This window comes from Scleropages formosus, chromosome 21 (genome assembly GCF_900964775.1).
Source record: "Scleropages formosus chromosome 21, fSclFor1.1, whole genome shotgun sequence".
Lineage (NCBI taxonomy): Eukaryota > Metazoa > Chordata > Actinopteri > Osteoglossiformes > Osteoglossidae > Scleropages > Scleropages formosus.
Window position 1 is genome coordinate 17,544,939 of NC_041826.1, and position 24,026 is coordinate 17,568,964.

A 24,026-nucleotide genomic window follows, 5' to 3' on the forward strand; every position below is an offset into this window, starting at 1 on the left:
CCAGTAACCAGCCCTGATGGTGCACACGCACCGCCCTATGTAGTTGGCATTTTAAAACAGGGCTGTTGAATGAAATTGTTGGACCATAATGAGGGGAAAAATCCATATCCCTAAATTGAGCTGGTAGTATAGATCTGAAGTCAGTGGGCAGTAGAATATAAAAACCGTGTTTCTCAAAAGCGAAACAGTTGACAAATGCCTGCAGATGAATATAGCTACAACACAGCTATAATTCATGTGGAGATTACAGTTTTCAGTGTTTCTTGCTGAGCTTCTCTTCAGGAGGTCAGAAATATGACCCATGAATCCTTCCATCATAATTATCAAGCTCGGGTTTGTGCCAGTAAACAAGTACGGTACTTTGGGAATTCAGAAGAAATGACACTGAAGTCTGATTGTGGTGAACTTTTTCTCAAAAAAGGTTTCTTCAGTATTCTAAAAATATTTGGGGAAAAAGAAAATATTTTTGTCAGTGAGGCTGGTAAAGAATAGTAGTTAGCTGTGTGGCTTTGGAAGTGTCAGCATTCTAGAATTCTCTGTTGCGATTCAGGTTCTGCCCAGTCAGTGAAACACTGCACTATAGGGAAACCCATTATCAGATCGCATTGAAAAGAAAATAATTGAGTTGGGGTTTTTTTTTTTTTTTTTTTTTTTTTTTTTTTGGGAAGATCTAGACCCAAGGTCCTGTCTTTGTTTTCTGGGCTGCTGCTATATTGAGGTATAACAACGTGACTCGGCCCAAGGTCAGTCTTCACTTTTGTGATCCGACCTAATCTCTTACTGGTCAGAGGGCTGTCCTTGTGTCCAGGTTCCCATTCTGACCTGCAGACTCCACCTGTCTCGAGAGACTCTTACGGGTACCCAGGGACCCAGCCTGGTCGCATGAGGCAAGCCCCAGTTAGTCCCAGGTCTACCTCTGGGCTGGAGCTTTTTACCCTACCGATGTCTGGCACCTTTCCTTCTCCGTTGGCTCATTAACGCCAAAGCAAGACCACCGAGTGAAGGCTAGAGACGGAGACCAGCTGTCTCTTTGAACAAGGCCTTGGTTCCACAATACAAAGGTTTTCCTTTTGAAACGCATTCAGTCAATTATTTTCCTGGCTTGTTGCAGCTCGGCTCAGAGCTGCATCTGGCTTCGCTCCTAGATGTCTTTAGCTTGACGGTCTGTGATGCGATACCGGTGGAGGGGGCCGGTGTCCTCATCCATCTGCTGCGGACAGAAGCGAGGATGCAGTGCTGCGCGGTCCGTTGTGTGATCCCTTTCTGGAAGAACGCCAGTTTTCTGTTGTCTTTGTAGTGGTCGGACTAGAAATGATCCTCAGGGGTCCTGTGAAATGGATAAACAAATATCTGTGGATACCAGGTATGTTGGGACACATTTGGTCCTAAAGAGCAAAGTTGATTTCGTGACGCTTCCTGAATCAATTAATCTTTCAGCCTTGACCACGTATGATGTGGCCGTGGACTATAAACCTTAAATCTAAAGCAGATAGCTGCTTATGTGTTATGGGAAAAAATTGTGTAAATGTGCCACATTCAAGGAGATGTTGCATGGCTACATGCCCGGTAAGATGGGCCTGAGGAGATGCAGTGAACTTATTTGCGATGAGACAAAGGTTGAGAACGCAAAAGATGGAAGACCCTGATACGGCTTTCTTGTTGCCAGTAACTCTGGATGAATTACTTTTGCTGGTATTCCTTAACTATAACAAGTATAAATCAGTGACGATCCCACACAGCTATGCGTACAGTACCAAAAGGTTACACTGGGATGGACACTTACCTTTTTAGGTCTCCCTGTCTAAAGTGTAATTTTTCTCAGGTCATCTGTGCTTTGGTTGTTTGAGTTCCTGCTCGAAGGTACAAGTGTGGTGCCGCATATGGAATTTCTTTCCCCAGTTGTTTTTCTTCGCCATGGAGCAGAAGGTGGACTGTCTTGCAGATTCTGAAGACAACGAAGGCATGGAGGGGGGCCGTTTCAGCCATTTTTGCTCAACCAGTCCATTAGGATTAGTTAAAATCCTCATTAGGTGAGTCGGTGGCCTTTCATTAAGTGAGCACAGTTTCCTGTTCATTCATCTCCCCGAGGCAGCACCAAGCAGTGCTGTCTGCTCCCTCCGTGAGGCAGGGGTTTTGTTCTCTAAATCTGCTGCAGTGAATTCCCGAATGGCCGTTGTTATCGTTCTTGCGTGTGCCTCTCGCCACTGGGAAATCCATTTCACTGCAGGCATTACAATCGTATCATCTAGAAGACCGAAACGCATCGTTACTGGTGAGGACCTCTGCTTCCCTCTGCATAAAGCATCTAGATCTTGCTGATTATTCCTGTACAAAATCTCTGCCTTTCCCTCACCAACTGGACCCCTCTGCTGGTGCACACTATAGATTTTGTTCCATGTGCCATTTGTTCTCTGGAGTTGGTCCACAACACCGAAGTTCCATAGCTTGTCTATGATCAACTTGAATACTCCTACATCAAACCTCGCTTAGTGTTCCCCCACTGGCAACCAGTCGAAGGCAAGTTTAAATTGAAATCCTACACGCTCAGGAATTCGGGATGGGAACGGTTCCTCCGATCTGCAAACTCTCATCAATCCCTTAGTCTTCCCATCAAGGTGTGTGCATCCTTCATCTTTAGATAATTGAACTGTTCTCTCCGAAGCATCATAAATCGCATTTCTGGCACTTCTTAGCCTTGGTCCCTCAACAGGGTGAACAGTCTGCCTGCTCGCAATCAAAATTTCTAAATCCCTTTCGGCCTTTGAAGAAAACGCCGGACACCTCTGCCGCCCTCATTTGACCCCATATACGCTAAAGTTTTTAACCTAGAATAAATGTTCAATACTTGTGCATTCTCTTCTGCATTCGAAAAGTCTTACTCAATTTAACATGCAGGTCTGATTGTCTTATATTGAATCAGAGTGGTGGTTGGTGAGAAGGCAAGGAGAGGATGTGATACATGCAATGATTTCAGGATGCGATATGACTTAATGGACAGTGTCCTGTGTGAGATGTTTTCAGTTATGAATTCTGCTCTAATGTGACCTGGTTATGGCTCTGTAAGGGGAGTTCCTGAGCGATGCAGGCAGGCCTCGCCACGACCATGCCCTTCAGTGCCGAGCTGGTGACCCTTTCACCTGCGGCTTGTACACCTTTGCCTCTTTCAGGGCACTTCTGCTCTTTCAAAGATGGCAAATGACAGCATATCCCCCATCTCCTTTACATACACCTCTTGCATGCTGCTCCCCTGTCTGGTAGGGCAGACTCATAGCTTTCTAAACAATTTCTTTATTTTTTTTTTTTTTTTTTACTCTGGGCTGATGACAGCGTATGGCTTTTGAAGGTGTCTGCCATCACTAAACCGGTTAACTGTTATTTTCTCCCTGAATAGGTTTATGTCTCTTCACCCCGAAGCAAGCAGTTTGCCCTCCGTGCAGAAAGCGATTTATTTTTTCCCACCCTGATTTTGCTAAGCAGTATTTAATCCAGTTAATGTTTTAATTCAGTACAGGCTGTAATAAAATGATGGACTGGCTGACCCATTTTAGGCTGTCATTAACAGATTGAAAACTGAATGGCTTTATTTAGAAAGTGTAGTTGCTAAGGTTGCGTGCCTGCAATTGCGGCCACGTGCTTTTGTTACGTTTATGTGCGTGTGTGTATATGTGTCATGTACAGTATGTTTGTGTTCAAGTGATGTGACTGCGGGCGGTGGCGCAGTGGCGCAGTGGGTTGGACCACAGTCCTGCTCTCCGGTGGGTCTGGGGTTCGAGTCCCGCTTGGGGTGCCTTGTGGCGGACTGGCGTCCCGTCCTGGGTGTGTCCCCTCCCCCCCTGGCCTTACGCCCTGAGTTGCCGGGTTAGGCTCTGGTTCCCCGTGACCCCGTATGGGACAAGCGGTTATGAAAATGTGTGTGTGTGTGTGTGTGTGTGTGTGTGTGTGTGTGTGTGTGTGTGTGTGTGCGTGAATGATTCTCGCTTTTAGTGACTAGTCCCCACTTGCGGTGTCCACCTTCAGTGTCCTACACACGATGTTGGGTACAGGGCTATGGAGGGTCTGGTCTCTCTGTTGGCAACATGCTATGCAGTTTGCTCTTTGAATGCATCGTAGTTGTTCTTGCAACATCTGCAACGTGCACCCTAAGTGTGCTTTTTACCGTTTACTCCTTCTTTACTCTACGCTGCTTTCATTTTGCCCCGAGTACGTTGTGGAGGCATCACAGGAATGGTGCGTGTTGGGTGGGTACGCGTGCTACGCCCTGCAAACGTGTCCCTCGTGCTGCATTTTGATGCCATATGGGGTGCTCGTTCCCAACCGGCGAAGCACGGTGCGACAGTAACACGTTCAGCTCCCAGGATTCGCTGGGCTGACGGCAGTCTTCACAAAGATCGCTCTGTCTCCACACTGCATTGTCCTTCAGCACAAAAGCCTTTTCTCCTGCTATTATACACTTAACACATCTGAATAAAGAGAGCGACAGACGGCCTGGGAATGCTAGCGGTTCCAAAGCGGTTCTGTGGGGGTGCTGTGTCCGTGTTTTGTTCCCGCCGGATTTACTAGAGGCAGATCTACAGCATCCCCACCAGCTACACGCAACGGCCTGTCTTCATTATGCTCCGTGCCTGGAGGATAATTGACATAAACAACCAGAATCCTTCTCTAATGGAGGTGCTGATTTGTTTGGCTTTATCTCTGGATTTTGCTTTTGTGGACATAGCAGGACAGCAGCGGGGTCAGGAATGGCAGGGTAGGGTATAGGAGAGCACTACGAATCTTAGCGCGTCCGGTTTGAGGGAGGAGTCGTCCTACCGTTGGAAGAGCAGCCGTTTTAGTGAGGTCGTACCTTGCTGACGTAGGAGGAAGGTGCAGCAACCCTAAAATCCCATCATCGGTGCTTCAGTCCCTTCTGGGTTGAGTGCTGTGAGGGACATACCCTGAAACGGTTTCGTCTTTAGCGCTCGACCTGAGTGGGCACCGGTGCAGCAGCTAGGCCCACGCAGAAGAGCTCCTCTGTTGTACCGTTTCCTAGCAACCGGTTGAAAGGCCTCTCGTTTACAAACATCTGACGGGGGGGCGATCAGAGGCAGAGCCGGATGGAAATAGAGATATGTGTAGGATCCTCTGCGGTCAGGCCACATCCTGGACCTGGCTGGTGCAAAAACCAGCTCTTACGCTGGGAGCGTGAGGCTGAGCGGGGTGTGTTTTAAGAGGCGAGCGCTGGTAGCTCACTGGGATTTGCGGGTCAGTGGCCCCGCAAATTGGCTTTTTCCGATTAGCTCCTAATCAGCCTCATTAATCAACACAGGGTTCCTCTCAACTGGTTGTGACCCAGTACCATAGTTAATTGTGTTAGTGTGTCGATTTCTGCAGAATGGCAAACGAAAAGGTTTGGCAGCTAGTAGCGTAGAGGTTAGAGCTGCAGCCTTTTGCCTCAAAGGTCGCGGGTTCGAATCTCACTTCTGGGTGTAGTACCCTTGGCTCTATTACCTACTGTATGTGAAGCCTGTACATGAGTCTCCATTCAACTCATTAACACTCTAAGTGTGTCCCGCAGCCAGAACGGCAGAATGTCAGGGGTTCTCATAACAAGCATGTGTTGCGTTTTCCTCCTGCTGCGCTTCTGTCTGTCTTAAGGGAGCCTTTAAATAACAGCCGTGGGGTTTACCGTGAAATAATTGCAAATGAGGTCAAATGGTGCGGCACTCGTGTGCACGAGTTGCGTCCGCAGCTTTGCTCAGTCGGCTCCGTTACGCGCAGTTATGTGCAAAGAGCAGCAAGTGACATGTTCTGCGACGTGCAGAAAGACTTTGCTGGGAACCGCATGTGAAACGATGATCAAGGGACTCGAGCTGTTCCCAGACGGGTACAGATTTACAGCCTTCCGTGTGGGGTGGGGGGAGGAAGGAAGGAAGGCAGGCAGGCAGGCAGCACTCCGCTGGTGTATTTTTGCTGCAAGTCACTTAAGATTAGTCGTTTTACTGAAACTGTAAACACGGTAACCCTGTGGAAAAGTACACTCGCAGCTTCTTGTCTCGCTATAGATCTGACACTGAGCGGAAATGTATCAATGTTGTCACATCGCGCACGTTGTTATATATTTACACGCTTGCCACACATTTGCGTGCCGGCGGTGTGCGTTTCCGTACTCCCCCGGGATCGGTCGGCAGTGGCGCTCCTTCGGCGAGACGGTGGTGGTGCGATGGGTTGGGGGTGGCCCGAAGGAGCTCCGCTGGATCGCTGGGGGTTAGAGAGTCGGGAGGAAGGCGCAGGGAGGCAGGCAAGTGGCGGAAATTAGCGTACAGATGTTTTTGTTTCTGCTGTCGCCGTTGGTACCGGTAGCAGCAGCTGCAGATGTGTTGCCGGGTGTCCGCTCCGCTCTGCCAGCACGTGGAGAAGTTGAGCTGCCACAGCATGGTTTGCCCCCCCCCCCCCCCCAACACCGCCTCCAGCGACCTAGCTTCCTGTGCGGTCCCGCCTCCAGCCTCCAGACCCCATGCCTGCGTGGCTGTGTTTCCGCTCAGCAGCCCTTTGAAGAAAGGGAACCGCTGCTGAAGTGGACAAAACTCACCCAAAACCAGACTGGCAGTTGCCCCCCCCCCTTTTAAACGTGGCCAGACTTCAAAATGAGCAAATCGGAGCCTGAGCGGACGGATCTCGTCCAGCCTGTTTTCAGCCCCCCCATTCAAGAAGGTTCTCCATTTCCTGTTGGCATAAACATTTCAGCACACTTGCCCCCCCCCCCCCACTTCATTGCCCTTATGGGTTTCAGTGGTCGTGTTCCCAGGCTGCTGCGGTGCCTATGCAGCGGGACGGTCGCGTTTCTGTCCCCTTTTTCCTGCCCGATGCTGTTTACAGTGCGCCGGGGCCCCGCGGTGTCTGCGCTCCTAGGATCTTTCACGCATTCGTTTATTTAGGCTCTGTTGCCTCGGCTCTGTAGCAGGCATTGTATTAACGCACTTTTCCAGCCTGTCCAAGCGCCATGGCTCTGTCCCACCCCTCTGTTCCACCTCACTACCCCCGAGGTCTTATATTGGCACGATAAAAGAAAGACGTATAATATAAATTCAGGAGAGCGGGGGGGGGGGAAGCACTAACAGGATGAATGTGATATACGAATATAAATTACGTGTTATAAGCACACAAACTAAATAAAAGGAAAGTAATAATGGTAATTATAATTAATACAACGCAATATTGAGGTTTTTACTCGTTTTATAGCCCTCAGGTTGTTCCACGCGGCACATAAAACCTCTTCTCGGAAATATTTTTTTTTTCCTCTTGATTCATCTACCCACGACCCACTTCATCTGTCCCTCCGTCCATTTGTCTCGTCTCTGTCCTTAGCTGTATTGTGCTCCTTTCCGTCCGTGTTGCTTTTTAGGAAATTTTCAGCCCTCGAGGGCTGGTGCTGGAACCATCGCGTAAGCTTCACCGTGGTAAGGGTGAGCGGTCAACGCTGCAGGCAGAGCTATGGTTACTGTTGCCGTGGTGCCCTGTAATCCAGTTCGTGGGGTGCGCGTGGGGCAGCGGGGATCAGGATGCTTGTGAGTTCAAGTATGAGGAGGAGTGCCGACATTGCGTCCCTGACCGACGTGGGCTCTGTACAAGACCGGCTAGAGTCACCTTCGCTTTCTGATGTTTGCCAAATCCTTTGGAGCGTGCAGGTCACTTTTGTGAATATTCTACTGGTCTGTTGCAATAAGTGTAGTCTTCTATGCAGCTCTATGCTAGGACCGGTCCCGTTTTGTACAGGTGACCCGAGCAGACGGGAAGTCTATCCGGACTAGTAGGGTTAGGGATATCCAGGCAACTATCCGGAACGATAGTTCGGTCCAAGGAGTCGGGCTGGACTCTCAGGGAGAGGGACTATTGGAAATTATATTTACATTACGTTAACATTACTTCGTTTAGCAGATTCTTTTCTCCAAAGCGACTTCCAGTGAACACTGTGGTGTTATCAGCCCACACTGTATTCACCCAAGCTGACTTACACTGCTATATAGTACACTACTTACAATGAGTTACTCATCCATACATCAGCGGAACGCACTCTGCGTCACTCGCACGCTACGGGTCGCTTGGTCACCAGTCTAACCGAACAGCATGTTTTTGGACTGGGAGGAAACCGGGGCACCTGGAGGAGACCCACACGGAGAACACGCAAACTCCATACAGACCGAGAGGGGGTCGAACCCACGTCTTCTCGCTCCACCCGAGCGCTGCGAGACGGCAGCGCTACTCGCGGTGTCCACTGTGCCGCCCGACTTAATCTCCTAACCATCATAGACGCCATTCTTCATTCACACCCTCTACATACCGCACTGGCAAAACGGAGGAGGAACAGAGGAGCACCTTCAGCAACAGACCGGTTCATCTGTGCTGTTTAAAGGTGCGCTGCCCGAGGTCGTGACTTACCAGTGGCCTTTAAGCTCCACAGCGAGTACTAACGCTGTCGGGTCCTGGTGGCACTGACCTCTTACTGCCCAAATGCCACTGAACTGTGTGCGGTACTTATTTTATTTCTCCACGGTAAACTTTTGTACACCTTTATACTTGTCTAAGCGTGATGCTTATTTCCTCCTGTTTTATTCCAGTGTCTTTGTCACTGCTTCATATGCATGCTGCTGTAGTGGTGGACATTTTCCTTTGGGACTAATGAAGTGCTTGCCTACTGTATGTATGTACCATATTTCTAGAGGTACAAAAGTGGGTAAAATTGCAGGTTTTTTTTGGAAACATTCTCTGAGCAAAAAAAAGTTAATACAGAAGTTTTTTTTTTTTTTTTTATCAGAAAACATTGTCGCTCCCACGTCACCACAATCTGCCCAGTTAACTTGACCTTATTTTAAATTGTCAGCTATTTTTGTTTTAATCTTTTCCTGGAAGACGAATACTTCAAGTCCAACCATATAATGTGATCATTCAGTTTAATCAGGTTATACACAGATATTCAGGGGAAAAACAAAACTGGTTCCAGCAGATTCTTGAAAGTATGATCTAGTTGGGTGTGCGATTCACTTAATTGTCCTTTTAGAAGCTCTGAACAGCGGTGGCGGCAACGAAGCGGGTTGCTTTTATACGACGTTTTGGGGGTGTAGGTGGGATTTTGAGACCTCAACCCCTGGCAGAGCTTTGGCGCAGCCCTAAAAACATAATGCCGATGAGGGTGAGATGCGGATTTGAATGTTTTTCTGTGCGAAGGTAGCATATCCTCCTGCTGTCTCACAATGGCATGTGGCAGATGCTTACAGATGTTGTGGGAGGAGCTGCTACTGTGAGATCCAGCTGAACTTAATGTAGATTGGCCACAATTTCATTCTGAAAGACTGCCAGAGCATAAAATAGTACCAGTATGCATTTGCACCTGCTGCATTTTTCGGCTGTCGTTACCAAAAAAGTGCGCGTTCAGATCTTAACCTGATGATTCTTTATTTAACAGTTGAGCAATATTATCCATTTATTCATGTACTGTTTTGAACGGAAGCCAAGCTTCACAGCGACGGCGGTTTTCAGCCCTTGTAACGCGAGAGACTGTTGGAGAGCTGATGTGACAGCGTTGCTTTTATTTTTCTGCTGAAAGGTTTCGTCCTGCGAGGTGTTATTTTTGCAATAAAATGGGGAAAAATAAAGGAAATCGCTGGCCGCAGGCAATGTAGTGAAAGATCCCCCCCCCCCCCAAAGGTCGTATTTAAATCCTGACAGAGCTACTGTCTGTGTGCCTTTAAGCAAGTTGTTGTTGAAAAGATTCAGTGAATATCGACGTGGACAGTGTGGTAAACCCTTTGAATGTTAATATCTGCTAAAGGAAAACGGCTGTATATTTGTGTGCTAAAGTTATTCCGAATATCAGTTTTGGTTCTGTAACGTTTTTTTCCCCCCTTTGCTCCCTATTTTGTTTTGATTACTTTAGCTTTTACAGATTTTTAGCATTCCGGTATATTTTAATTGGCTGCCGATTACCATGGAAACATTGCATTCTGTGATTGGAACAGTTTCCATCCAAGAAACAAACTGCGATTGAGTGTCAACCCATAGCTTCCTCAACTCCAATAGCTTCACTGTAATACTGCTTTACTGTGAATTGTGAAATGTGAAATGTTGGTTTGGACTGCCTGGTTTGACAGGTATTACTTGGTCTCCTTGTTCAAGCTGAGATGGTAGAAAGCCTTTCTATGTCTTACACCTTTCGCCAGAATAGTTCTTCGGTCTTTCCAATAGACCGAGATGGTGATCATATCCTCATTCTTCTTGTGTTTCAGCCCGGTGTGATTATTACTGAAGCCTGGTTACGTGTCTGTGTGAGAATGCAGGCCAACATTCTTTCAGTCAGACTGAAAGGTTGTCTGCTGAAGTCTGCTGTCGTCAGTTTTCTGGTCACCGCATCTTCATTTCTCGTGGGATCGTCTTGGGAAAAAGATGAAGCAGTCGCTGGCAAGTGAAAACAAGTCGTGCTCTGTTGTCACAAATAACTTCATAGGTACTAAGAATATGAGGAGGAAGTGTTAAATGACATGGGCGGGGGTCAGTTTTTATTGACAACTGGCTATTGTGGCCCAAGATTGACGGAAGGTCATTGAGCAGGTTTGCAACGATGCAGGTTGGGACTGAATCCCATGTGATTTGGTCTATCTTTCTGTGGGAGAGAGTAACTTTTTTTCAAGCTCTTCAGGTTATCATGCAGACTATTTGGGTGGAGTCTTGTGCCTCATCACTCAGTACGACACAAAACTAGCCCTGCTTAATGGCCGTTGAAGTCGAGGCCAACGCCATAGTTTACGGAGTTAGTTTCGCTTTTGTTTACATGGTGATTCAGGATTTCTCATCCAGTTAGGTATCTGAGGGCTAATATTTCAGCAGGGCTTTTTCTTTCACTAAGAGGATGACTTAAGCGCTTCCACCCTGTCTCAGATGCCACACTCACCTGAGTGGAATGTGGAGCTTGTTAAGAATTAGATCAAGGCCCTTGATGTTGCCTTGTGAAGACAACAGGAAAGGGAAACCGGGTCTTGACTAGTAGAAATTGCCTTTTTTGAATCTATTCTTTTTGTTGCCAGGTAAAAATTCAATAGTTAGTCAGTTTAATTGAGGTTTAAAAAAAAAAAAAAAGTCTTTGTAGCAGAAAGGCATTAACCACTTAGTTGATTTTCTCTGTGCCGTGAGGGTTTGTGACTAGAGGGGACAAGTGAAGATCCCAATAAAAACAGCCTGGCCTGAACCCCAGTGGAACAGAGGATGGCTGTCCCTTGTTTGAACCCCAGCTCCAGGATTTTTTTTTTTTTTCTTTCTTCTCCCATCCCCCCTCACCAGTGCATTCCGAACACCAGTGGGTCATGACTTCAGCTCCCCAATGCAAACTATACTGCTCTTGAAAATGACATGGCTTACACAATGTTGACTAACCCCATTAAGAGGGACCACTTGAAACATAAACAAGGGTGCAGTTTAGACAGAGGCTGACCCTGCATCAATTTCAGATTTTTTTTTTTTTTCTTTTTTCATTTATAGTTGTGCCAGCTTTTGATTGGCTTCCTTTTCCTGTATATATGTTTCAAGGGTCATTGTTTACCAGGGCAATAGGTTTGTAACGCCCATCACTTGAGTCAAACCAGTAAAGTTCTTTATCCACTAAAATCACCCAAGTTTTTATGCATCGGAGGAGGGAGAACAGAATCTGTCGCTGCCGACCGAGTACAGAAGGCGCTTTCGAACAGATCTCTTCTGGCAGGAATACTCGTTAGCAATGTGCCGGATGGCAGGGGAAGATGAATCGCGAGACATGCCGGCGGTCCGTTGCTACCAGTCCGCCTCGAGAGGAATGATGGACTCCCCTCGCAATGCGATACGGACTAATTATTGCGGAGAGATTGTTAAACATGTTTCCTAATTACTTTTCGCTCCATTTTAAAATGAAGCTCACGCAGCGATTAAGATCCACCCAACTGTGTACATAATCTCGTTTTTCACACAGCAGCTTGGCAGTGGGAGGTGTGTGAGCTCATCCCTCCACCTGTCCAGATCTGCACCTGCAGACCATATACAAATGGTGGATGATCTGGGGTTGCATAGACGGTCCTTCAAAGATCGCTCATCGGCTCGGCTCATCGATTACTACAGCTACCTGAGGCAGACCTGTTTCAATGGGATGCCCGGAGTCGTCATGCTTAAATTAGCTTGTAAACAATCAGTTGCCTTCACGTGGCCCTCAACACATGTCCATTTTGTCACCATTAGTTTGGTTTAACTTGAGGCCTTTGTCATTAAAGCCCCGTTTACTGTTATATTCAATTTATTTATAGTCATATTTATTTCCATTTTAGTTTCTTAGCCATGAACATGTGGCTTCCTGTTTCTTCATGCAATCAAGTTTATATTACCAAGTCCCAGTTTAATGGTCCTTTTAAATAGTGGGAATATTGCAGCATTGCAAGAATAATTTAAAAGCTACTGTGAAATTCAAAATGCCTAACAATAACGATTTGAATAGATTGTTGCAAAATATTCGGTGGCATATAAGAGTTAGTCTGCATTTCATTGTAGTACTTTAAACTTACGTTTATATTAAGGGAAAAGATCCAAGGGCAAATACTTTAAAAATTGTGAGTTGCCAAGTACAGAGACCCTGTAGATCCTGTGCACAGGGCACAGTGGTAGCTGTGGGTTTCGGAATGAAAATTAATGAGGCGCTTATGATGTGCAGCTGGCAGAATGAAGAGTGGGGGGGGCCCCTTGATTCTCGAGGTTATCCATTACCCCGCACGCTTGTGTCCTTGTGTGAAGATGCATCATCAGTTATCTCCACCACCTTTTCCAGTCTGTTACTGAAGGTCAGGGATGTATCTGTAGGCTCTGGCTCCTCATTAGTGTAACCAGTACTGTGTCGCTATTGATTCTCGGACTGTCAGGAGGTGGTTAAGGCCCACGGTGCGAATTTGTTGGTATGTAGACTTGGACACTAAATTCCAAGAGGTGGATTCCCATACTTGTTTCAAGTTCTGGTGCATATGGACCTGAAAACTGCTGCACGGTCTGATGTAGGTGCCCCTTAGTCACTCGCTGATTGCCTTTTAGTAAGTGATCGACCAGACTCCGGATGAATAGAAACTGACTGTGAGAGCTGATGGTAATGTGCCGCTGATTGAGAATTACCCTTGTAACTCACCTGTAGTCTCAGGGTTTTACCATCATCTGCAGCCTTCACAATAGGCGCAAGTCCATGGCTCGGCTCTGAGAAACTGGCAAAATTACGATAAAGGTAGCAGGGTCCGTGCTGCAACGGGTACAACTGGCACGAAAAGGAAAAATTGCTGCTCACGATGATGTCATGCTCATTCAATGGCCAGTTTACTTTACAGAGCTGTGTCTTGCAAGCCTTTGCCTTCCTGGAGACATGAACGATAGTTTTTATACTCTGATCAGATCCGGCTAAAATTTGGCTGCTCTGTTTTTATTGTGAAACTCACGTTTGTACGACGACAAAAAAAAAAAAAAAATGCAATGTTAAGCTACTTGGTTATTCACCTACATACTGTATACAGCTGGATAATTTTACTGGAGTAATTTTGAGTAAGTGCCTTGCTCAGGGGTATTACAAGAACCGCGAGATACTAACCTGTCTGTGATGGGGCGATGGAGACACCCCCCCCCCACCCCCCCATGGCACCTAATGATGTAATGAAGCTGTACAGCAAAAACGTGGAAAAATGTGGATAATAGACTTGAGATGAGACTTGATCAACCACTACACGCCAACCAGACCGCTTCTCTTGTCTACTTCTGCTCACTTGGTGGTCCTGTGCACGGTAAAGCGCGGAGGTTCTCAGTCCTGGCTGTGTTGTGGTGGAACGACCTCCCCCTCTCACTCAGAACTGCTGAATCGCTGTCTATATTCAAGAAGGGTCTGAAAAACTCATCTTTTCTGGACTCGCTTTGCCCGCGATCTCTCAAGCTCGTGTACGGCGTAAATGTTCACGCACCATAAATTTATGATCATGCCTAGATGAGCCTTCACACAGCCGCTACTCCTGTATTGTATGTAAATGTTTGTGTACCTTACCTATCCTGAGTTTTGCGCGCGCACTTGTGCGATGAACATCGGTGCATAAAGTGGAAAGAAACAAACTAGGTTTATTTAATCACATGTCTGCAGCTGTGGCTCTTTCTCCTGAGGGAATGCACAAATTGTATTTTCTCTGAGATGTACGTCGCTTTGGAGAAAAGCGTCTGCTAGATGGAAAAAAAATGTAATAATAGGGTTGTCTGATTAATGGAATTTGATAAAACGGGAGATCCGCTCCTTACGGCATGCGCTGGGGAGTCCAGGTTCGGCATCAGAATTTTCCCAATGAGGGGAAATTGTTCTCTCCCGTCATCCAGTGCGGATGGACTGAAGGTTGTCGCCTTCCCGCACCCTCCTTTGTGGATAGGGCTGAGTGTCACTACTCTAAACCCAAAAGTATACACCAGTGGAACACTGTTTTAGACTGAATTTGTGATTTGTAGAGGGGGAAAAAAAAATCACTTTAAGCCAAGGGTTATTCAAAGCAAGTCCGTGTTACTGTTTTTACTTTGAGTAGACAGTTTTACAGCACATTTCGCATGTGCTTTCCCTCCACTTTTTTTTTTTTTTTTTTTGTTTTATAATCTGCTGGAACAAAAAGTCTTTGGATGTCTGTGTTATGGTTTTGAAATGTTCTCATATGACTGGGTGGTTTCCTAACTGTTGGTTTCCTACCCTCTGCTCTCTCCGCAGTAATGCGCAGGAACCCGTTCACCGCCGACGTGTGCTGTCGCAAAGGTTCTCGCAATGCGTTGCAGGAGCTCTACAACCCAACACAGGTAACGAACCTGAACGCTTTCCATCTTCTGCATCCCTAGGCTCTGCTCAAGAATATTTGGCGTTTCTCAGATCCATTTTGGTAAAAGTCAAAGGTGAGAAGAAAAGAGGACATTGGGCAGAAATGACATATTAGTTTTCCACCCACCCCAATCATCAATGTTGTCCTGTTGCTTTCTGGATCTGCTACACTTTCTTTCCCTTCTCAGTGTGAAGATCCCTGTGTAGTGTCAGGGATTTGTGATTTGCCACTTTTTTTTTTTTTTTTTTTTTTCCTCCTTATGGTCTGGTTAGGTGCATGTGTTTTTAAGTGTGCGAAGACAAAATGGAGAAAATACAAGCACTATGGGATGTATGAAAGTACCAGCCTGAAAGGGGTAACACTGCTGAGAGGGCTTTAAGAACCCTGACTAGCCTGCTGCAGATAGAGTACTGTACTTTCACAAGGAAAAACAGACTGCATCCCTTACCTGCGTTCCATATTCTTTGTCACACATTCAGTTTCTTTCATAAGGCAGCAAAATGTATTTATATGTCCCTTATCTGTGTAGAACTAATTTATACGTAGTCGCAGGATCAGTGTGTCAGACTTTGGAACAGACATCCTTGGAGGCCTGCGAGATGATGGTTTCGAGCCCCTCGGTCCTTTGTCGGAGGACATTTGCTGTCAGACTTCCTAGGAGCGAGACGTGAGACATCATCTGAGTACGTGACAGGATGGCGTTGGTGGAAGTGAATGACGGGGATTGGGAAGGCACGGTATAATGAGAGGTGTGTGTATGAATGAATGGATTGGTTAGAAGGGCCGTGCCAGGAGGCTTGCAGAGCTGTTGTTTAATTCCTCTTGCCTGGGTCAGATCAGGAGTCCCCCGCTGATGACCGAGGGCAGAGGGAACTGGAGCACGCAGCTGGGATTATTTCACTGCGTGAAATAGGACAGTATGGATCGCAGCGGCCGGGGCTCAGACTCTGGACCTGCTGCTCTTGTACTTAGTTCAGCTCTTCCGCTTAGTCTTGCCATGCATTTGTGCTACGGAGCAAGTAAATGTTGACAATGAAAGTCAACGCCTTGTGACTGTACGCTGGTGGAAGGTCCGACTTCCGTTCAGTCACCTCTCACCCTACTGTTCTGTCCTTAACCCTAACCCCAATGGTTTAATGCCCGTTTTGCCATGGCACTTGCAAGTGACGGTTCTTCAGTGAAGATGTGTGATTGAATCGTCTAAAGCTGAGAAAAAAGCAGTCCAGTGAGTGACAGTCAATGCGGGAGACCAAGTACTGCTGTTAATCTTTGCAGGGGTGGGGGAAGGAAAAAAAAAAGCTACAACTGCTGCTTTAAAGGCGAGGTAAATGGGGGGGGAAATCTTGCTGCTTCATGTTGTTGAAGTTTAGTGCACTGCAGGAAATGTACAGTAAGCGAAGGAAGGGGTCGGCAGTGCTGAAGGAATTTTTGGATGCTGAATGACCAGTATGTGCCCCAAAGCCTCTTGGATGCAGATTATGGGTTTTTAATAGTTTTTTTTAATCAGATATGAAATTTGCAGCTTCAAGAACAAGAGTGGACTGAAGATTGGCTGAAAAGGCAAGGGTGAACCTGTTTTACCTGGCAGTAAGAATCTGAAGCCCCTGTCTGTCCAGACTTGCCGGAGTCACGGCTGTTAGTCTTAATTTATTTACTGAGACACCCACAAGTGTACCTTGGCTGAACTGTTCCTATTGATTACCCAGTATGCTGTGGATATCGCCTATGAAATTTTATGACTTGCGCCAGACGCGGTTGAACGAATAAAGAAAACCCTATTTAAATAAGGATTTAATATTATGGAAAATTTGAACGAAGGGTAAAAATTCATATGAATCGGGTGGTATTAAGATTTAGTGAGATGCGCACACCTAGGCATGAAAAATGGTGAAAGAATACAGAAAAGGAGGAGGAATGGAGAATGGGAGCTGACATTTCTTCTCTGCCTCAGTGATTACAGAGCATATCTTATAAAAGCACCTCATTCATCTTCCAGGGGTATTAAAAGGAGCCTCTCCACGCCTGGAGTCCCACGCTTCATCATCGTTTCTTTAATTTCGCAGCTGTAGAACGTTCACCGCCTCTTGGTGCAGACCTCCCACGCTGCTGCCCATCCGTCTGTTCGTTCTATATGTTTGCAGCGAGAAACGTTCGTGGACAGCAATAGACTTGGAGCCGAAACGAGTCGATTCGGTTGGGAGGCAGCACTTCGGATCTGTTCCAAATTCCCTGCTCCTTTAGTTCGGCGGTGCTGGGCATTTGGCTTTTGTCTGCTGACTTTCAGTGGGCTCATGTCAAAAAGACTGGGTGCAGCCCCGTAGGGATCGGAACCCCGGCTGCCTGGACCCTGGATAGCTGTACATCCTGCTGTTTTTTCTTATTTCGGGGATTACCCCTCGTGAGGTCCTGTTTGGTCTTCTGGCTGAGGATACGGCGCTCGGAGACCTCGGATTACTTGTCTCGTCGCCTTTATTTTTACAGCGACAAACGCAGACCTGGTTGCGTTGAGGCTGACCTGTGATTTATGGACTTGTGGTGGCCCGACAGCTGTGTCCCCCTTGGCTGCCCTGATACCCTGGTGATGGATGTCACCAGGATGTTTATGTAACCTGTGAATTGCCATCGGCTGGAAACAACTCAGCCTCGGGCAACTGGAAGGAATTTTTTTTTTTTTTTTTTTTTTTTTTTTTTTTTTTATCTTCCGTACTCAACCCAGTTGATTTTAATATTTTAACAAGAAGATCGGCAAGGTTGTGTTTATCCTGGTAGAAAAGAAGCAGTCTCTAATGAATTTCAGGTGTGGGTGTTGTATGGAGATTATACAAATCTGATAGCTTTGAAGAGGCCTTCTGCGTCTGAGAGTACAAAATGAATTTGTTCTGCGGGAGAAGGAATAATGTAGCGCTGTGTACATGGGAAATGAGTGTGCCATTCAGAAAGCCAGGCTTGGCCATCAGTAGTCTCCAACTATGTGCAAAATAAATTGTCACAGGGGTTTGTTGTCCCCGACCCCCCCCTTCCTTAACCTGAGGACCAGACGATAGAAAATATGTTTCCAGAATAATCAGCATTTATAAGGGAAGACAGTATTGCGCTATGTATATGTACATTATGAAAAATACTACCCAGTGCATAACACATGCTTAGTGATAATAAAATATTTTCTGAAATATTGACGTTTATAAAGCTTTGTGCATGTTGGGCCTTTCTGCCAACCAGTGACAGAGGTTTGCCTGTGTTGTAGAGTTAATAATAATAATAATTAAAAAAAAAAAAAAAGAAATTGGAGTAGTAGTTTTAACAATATATTGCGCTTAATCTGTCTGTTCTTCCAGGTTGAGATTGCAACACACAAGGGTTTATGGGAAAGCAGTAGGGTGGGCTTCTGGGATATGTGATAAAGTGACCTCTGCGGTGTAAATGCTCTCCAGGAAAGCCTAAGCAGAAGCACGTGCATCAACGAGAACGACGCTGCGGGCTGCGAGCACCAAATGCTTTGTCCGCAAACAGGGGAGCCTTGATGTAAATTGCTTTTTACTGTAATTATACCTGTCATAACAATTTATATTCTGTGGGTGATGTGAGCGCAGCAATGAATTATGTGGGAAAAGGAACGGAATACTAAGGAAAAAGAATCCCACGCGTTCTGTAGAAGCACAACACGGTAGGTAGCGTACTGGTTACAGCTGTTGCTTTCCAATCAAAGGACCAGGGTTTGAATCCCACTCCCTCTGCAGTACCCTGAAACACTTGTCCAACAGCTGTGGTCCTTGTCCCCAGATGGCTCCAGGAAAGTTACCCAGATGTTTAAATGGGTGAATTGCTCCAAGTAGCTCAGTATTTAAACCTGATTCTAAGTTGCCTTGGGAGAAGACATCAGCTAGACAAAATACAATGGAAAGAAGGCCTTACCCCCCCCCCCCCTTGGTGGTACTGGGGAACATCTCACCCTGGTACCCTTTTAGAGTCGTTAAGGAAACGGCTCCCCGGTCCGGATAAACATCCGGGAAATGGAGGTAAACACTGATTTACAAGCAAAGGACAAAGCTAAATACAGACGTTTACCACTCACCCGGAAGCCTAAAAACCGTGACCGAACGTGTCCGGTGGAGCCGAGATACCCCTGTTAATCGACCGAGATGTGTTTAACGTGCAGGCTCGCGGCGGACATTTACGGTGTCACGTCTGATTACTTTCTCTGTGCGGCCCAGCGCGGGACGGCGTAGCCGCACTCCCCGAGGCAGAGCGCATTCCCCGGGTGCATATTGATGGGCTCTTCACCGTTCCCATAACTCCTAATTGAGGGTGTCTTTTGCCGGCAGTGAACGATTTAATGAGGGTGTCGTCCTGAAAATTGCATACGGGAGCACTTAGACTGCACCCGCTCCCTTCGACCACCTGCGTTATGGTCCATCCAGAAGGTAATAACCGCAGGGTCCTCACGTTGGCTGCAGATAAGGGGGGGCTACGATGCTGTTGTCTTAAAAGGGGAGGCTGGGAGATTCTGAGAGATGAACTGTCCCGGAATGGGCTAACAGCTCTTGGAGCATCGTGGGAGGATGTTGTAGGAGAGGAGCCTACTGCCCACTTTTCTACATCCCTCCGTCTCTTAGCCTGGCCTAAGGTGACGCTCATTTGAGCCTTCGCAAAAAGACAGCAGGAGGTGTTTTTTTTGAATGTCTGAGGGTGATGCAAGCTGTTGCAAAGGTTAGAGAACGACATTGCTCGGTGCACCTTTCAAAAGCTCCCTCCCAGAGGAATGCGGTGATAAATATACAGAACCAAAGCCTTTGTTGTCTGAGAAATTCAGATTCATTAGTGCTACACTTAGTCACTTTCAGGCTGAGCCATACCGAAAGATTTACCACGAAAGTCATGCAGGAAACTCCGTGCTGTTTTTTTTTTCCTTGTAGACTTTTTCTGAAACTTTCTAGATTGGGGGTGGGAAAAAAACTTACATTAATGGCTCTTTGGAAGGCAAAAGTCAAACTGCCTTGTAAATTCCGTGTACAAATTTTGAAAAGAAAACGGTTTTCTTCTCAAGCTGGGTGCATTTTATTGTGCTAGATTGGATGTAAAATTCCCAGATTCTCACAGTATGACTCCCGGCGGGGTGCGGCGCTACTGTTGATCCGAGCGGCACGAGCGCGGACTGGTGAACCGAAGAGTGCTTTATCGCAGTTTGTTTGTGCAGGATTGAACCGGGACGCCAGCTTCCAAGGGAACGCAAAAAGCACAAAGTGTCGTTCCGCTACCGTTTTGGCGAACAAAAGAATCAATCATTGGGAAGTTGGAGAAACGGGATCGACGAGATGGTTACGGCTGGATGCCAGGAAAGAAAAAAGCATTTATATATGTTCCTAAGACCATTTCCTGCAGTTGGAATAGAGGATTTTGGTTTGCCGACAGAGGTGCAGGGACCTGGGAGGGGTGGAACTAATCGCACTTAATGGAAGGCTCATTAACTTTGCTCATGCCATCCGCTGCTTAATTATTAAAGTGCGGTCTGTTTACGCACTGCTTATCTAATGGGGGAATGAGGGGAAAGGGTAGTAATTGAGTTTTTTTTTTATACACGTATGAAATGGGTTGGGAGGGGAAAAAAAAAGGGAACGGTGTCAAACTGAACCTTTTCTCTCTGGATTTTTCCATCTCCTCGGTCATTAACAGTGCATAGTTATGGAGGCCTATATCTCCAAAAGCTCGTTTTGGCCGTTTGTGTCCATTCTGGTTGCTTTGCCTCGGACTCCGGGATATGTAGTCCTAAGTCTTATCTTGATACCGTTGCTTCTGATTTTGGTGCGCACACAGGTTGGCACTTGGTGCTGTTGGACTGTGTGATCATATGCTGCAGTTCGTGCAACGTATCATGCATTATCAAAACCATTGATTGCAAGGCTCTGGTGATGGAGATGCAAAATTCACCAAGTTAATTGTGGAACTGTTTTATGGTAGAAAGACTTAAGTGCAGAAACAATACAGAGGCACACTGCAGTTATATGTGGTACAGACATCTCATCGTGAGATCTGACGTTTTTTGGAGATTTCAGCTCAAGCACCTTTTTCTGACAAACGCTCATCTTGAGAAAGCAGCCTATCATCTGTTACTTCAAAAAACTTAGAGAATCTGATATGTTTCAGTGCCCATGTCAAAACCATGAACGGTTGGGTTAACAGCTCCCCGGTGTCTTGCATTGGTGGGGCAGGAATTCAGCCATGGTTGAATGTGAAGGGGTATCTTCTCCAGTCATGTCTGGCGGGTAGAGTGCATCAGAGCATCGCATCATTCCCTGTGGAATGCTGACAGTGCCCTCCCACTGCTTTGGATTCTGGTTGCTGGGAAGATGTCTCATTTGTGTGGACTGCTGGGAGTGACGGCAGTTTTGGAGCAGCAGATCGGTGAGTTAGAGTTGGGGAAGGACCAAGCAGGATTGATGACCATCTACCATGTCTTTATACTGTATAAGGCATATAGTATACATGTACGAGGCAGTCCTGCTGGCCTGATGCCTCGACCACTTTTCCCAAGTCTCCGCCTTCCCTTTTGTTCCTAATTTCTCCCTTTCATCCAGTCACCTGATCTCTCTACACACCTGGGCGCCCTCTTATCAAACCTACTTGCTTTATCTTTGTCTCACACTCACCAGGACAGCAAGGAATTTGGAAGAGGAATTGAGGAAGAGTGAAATGTCAACAAAAACTTCTGCCGGAGAACTTTCTGGCATATCTGATCTTCCTGTTCCCTTCTCGGATCTAACCCCACTGACCCCAGCTTCTGCTTGACCCAGCATGCATCGCATTGTGAGGCTGAAACACGTGTGACTACGGGAGCAGCACATAGACGTAGTTATATATTACTGGCTGTAACTCATCCAGCCTGGTAAACAGTGGCCTTGGGCTATGCTCTGCCTGCCATAAAAGAGCATATAATAGTGGGGAACCATAGCTGTATATATAATTCACCAGTCCCACAAGAGCCATAGTTAACTTTCTCAAGGGCTCCTCCGTTTTGCTTGTATACTCGTGTACAACTTCTGACTAAAGTGTTCCTGTCTTCCAGTTAAAAATAGCCCACTGACTTTTTTTTTTTTTTTTTTTTTTTTGCGCCCCCCCCCCCCCGTTTAACTTCCTGCAATCCAGCTAGCTGGAGATGGTTTTGGGTGGGGCGCTTCTCCTCTCATTAACTCGAATTTTGAAATAAAGGTGCATAATCTGCTAAAGCGAGTAAAATATCCCGAGGCCGGAAGTGCCGAGCGGAAGAGTCTAGTAGGTCCGGATAAAATGGGGTCATTGCGAATGACTTGAGGATCTTCTGTAACTTCTTTAGGTAATGCCTTACAGAGGAAGTGCAAGCCAGTAAACATCATATGTGATGTTTCAGGTTAGGTGCGTGCAGATGTACATTTAAAAAAAAAAAAAAAAATACAGCTGGGCAAATATTTGGCTGTTTTGTATCAGCAACAATGTGTTCAGAAGGAATCTAATGGTGCAGAAGCAGGCTGTTTATAGTCATTTTACATCGTGTGTGTTTTGCTATAACCTTTCGTGTGTTTGTATGCAAGGTTTGAGAATATACAACTGTGTGTGTGTGTGTGTGTGTGTGTGTGTGTGTGAGAGAGAGAGAGAACGAGAGAGAGAGAGCGCAAGCAGCATGGCAGCAACACCCATCCCCCACTGCAAGGGAAAGCATCTTTGATGGGCTGGAGAAAGCAGCAGACCAAGGCCTGTCATTTTCTCTTCACAGGCAGCTTGGAGTATCATCACAGTGACCACCCTCCCACCCCCTGGGTAACCTGCATCTGCCTGTGTGTACAGCACTGCACAACTTGTGCTGCCTGTCCCTGCACGAGCTGGAGGAATGTTGGGCTACACGGGGAGCGTGGGCACACGCATACACACGGGCACACATTTGCACGAACGTTGAAAAGATAAGACCGCACCCTCTTCGCACCCAGGTGCATGATGGGCAGTAGTGCAGAACTAAACTCTTACGGTGGAATATATTTTGATGCCGTCTCTTTCGGTCATACCCTCGCACCCGTCCAGCGGGTGATCGTGCAGGTGGCACCAGAAGATGGAAAAACACAGTAGTTCTCTCCAGGAAAACAACACATCTGCCGTGCTGCCCTGCCCTGCATTTTCTTTCGCTTCACTTGGGGAAATTCTTTGCCTTTAGGGAGCCTGGTTGTCGAAGACTCTCGCTGCAGTGCATGTCAGTGGCAGATGTGCTCGAAGAAGGCTCTTGCACACCTGGGAAGTTTGTGTGTGTGTGTCTGTGTTTCTGAGAATGGGACGTAAAAGGCAGCGTCAGCAGTCTGGCACCCTTGAAGATGGATGGCAGGGGGACTGGAAACGTGGCACTGCTTGTTCCTAACACGCACTTTTGTGGACTTCGGTTCCAGGAGCCGGGGTATCGGCAGTGGAAAAATCCCCCGGTGAGCCTCCGACGGGAACACTGTGCCCCTTCAAGGGTGGCATTTCACCCGGGACAGGGCCAGTACCTTTCTAAGCGGTGGCAAGGAGCGCCCGTGTGTGTACGAGGGAGGGTGGGTGGAGGTGCCAGGAGAACGTGGATCCCTGGGGAAGAAACGTGAAGTAAAAGTAACACTTGAGCGTAGTGGTTCTCTGACGAGAGGGATCGAGAACAGAGGAAATGTCCGTAAAGGACGATGGGGAGAAAATAGGTTGAATTATAGTCTCTGAAACATCTGACTGAAATATCTTCTGACCAGCTTGACCGAGGTCGGATCTACTGACCCGCCCATAGCTCTTGAACGTAACGCTGACCCGTTCTCTGCTCGCTTTGTATGCGCTGGAGCATTTGAGCACACGTCCCTGTGACAAAATTTTAGCACGGACGTCCCCTGTGTCTTTTTACTCTTGGAATCCATCTCTTGTTCTTCAGATGTATCATCAGCATGCTGCCATCTTCTTTATGATCACTGTCCACATGTCATGATATATTTTACTTTAGCACATTAAGGAATAGTCCTCTTGATGGGATGGCCGCAAACCTCATCGCTTCACCTGATACTGGTCGTTGAGGAATGTGGTATTTTGAGCTCAATCCTCTACACTTCATCACCTCGGTTTCCTCATCAATTATATTCAGGTGGAACATTACTAGGCCTCCTTGCTACTCCTTAAAAGCACTTTCTAATTGTGCCGAAA

The 24,026-nt window shown here is 46.7% G+C and overlaps 1 protein-coding gene across 3 annotated transcripts in view; it reads left to right on the forward strand.

Moving 5' to 3' along the window:
* chst11 (carbohydrate (chondroitin 4) sulfotransferase 11) overlaps positions 1-24,026 on the forward strand; it is a 62,966-nt gene that overhangs the window by 22,116 nt on the left and 16,824 nt on the right. For all 3 annotated transcript variants that reach the window (XM_018729752.2, XM_018729753.2, XM_018729754.2), the window contains exon 2: positions 14,750-14,835. In XM_018729752.2, the coding sequence (XP_018585268.1) occupies positions 14,750-14,835 (86 nt within the window). The remainder of the gene's footprint in view (positions 1-14,749; positions 14,836-24,026) is intronic.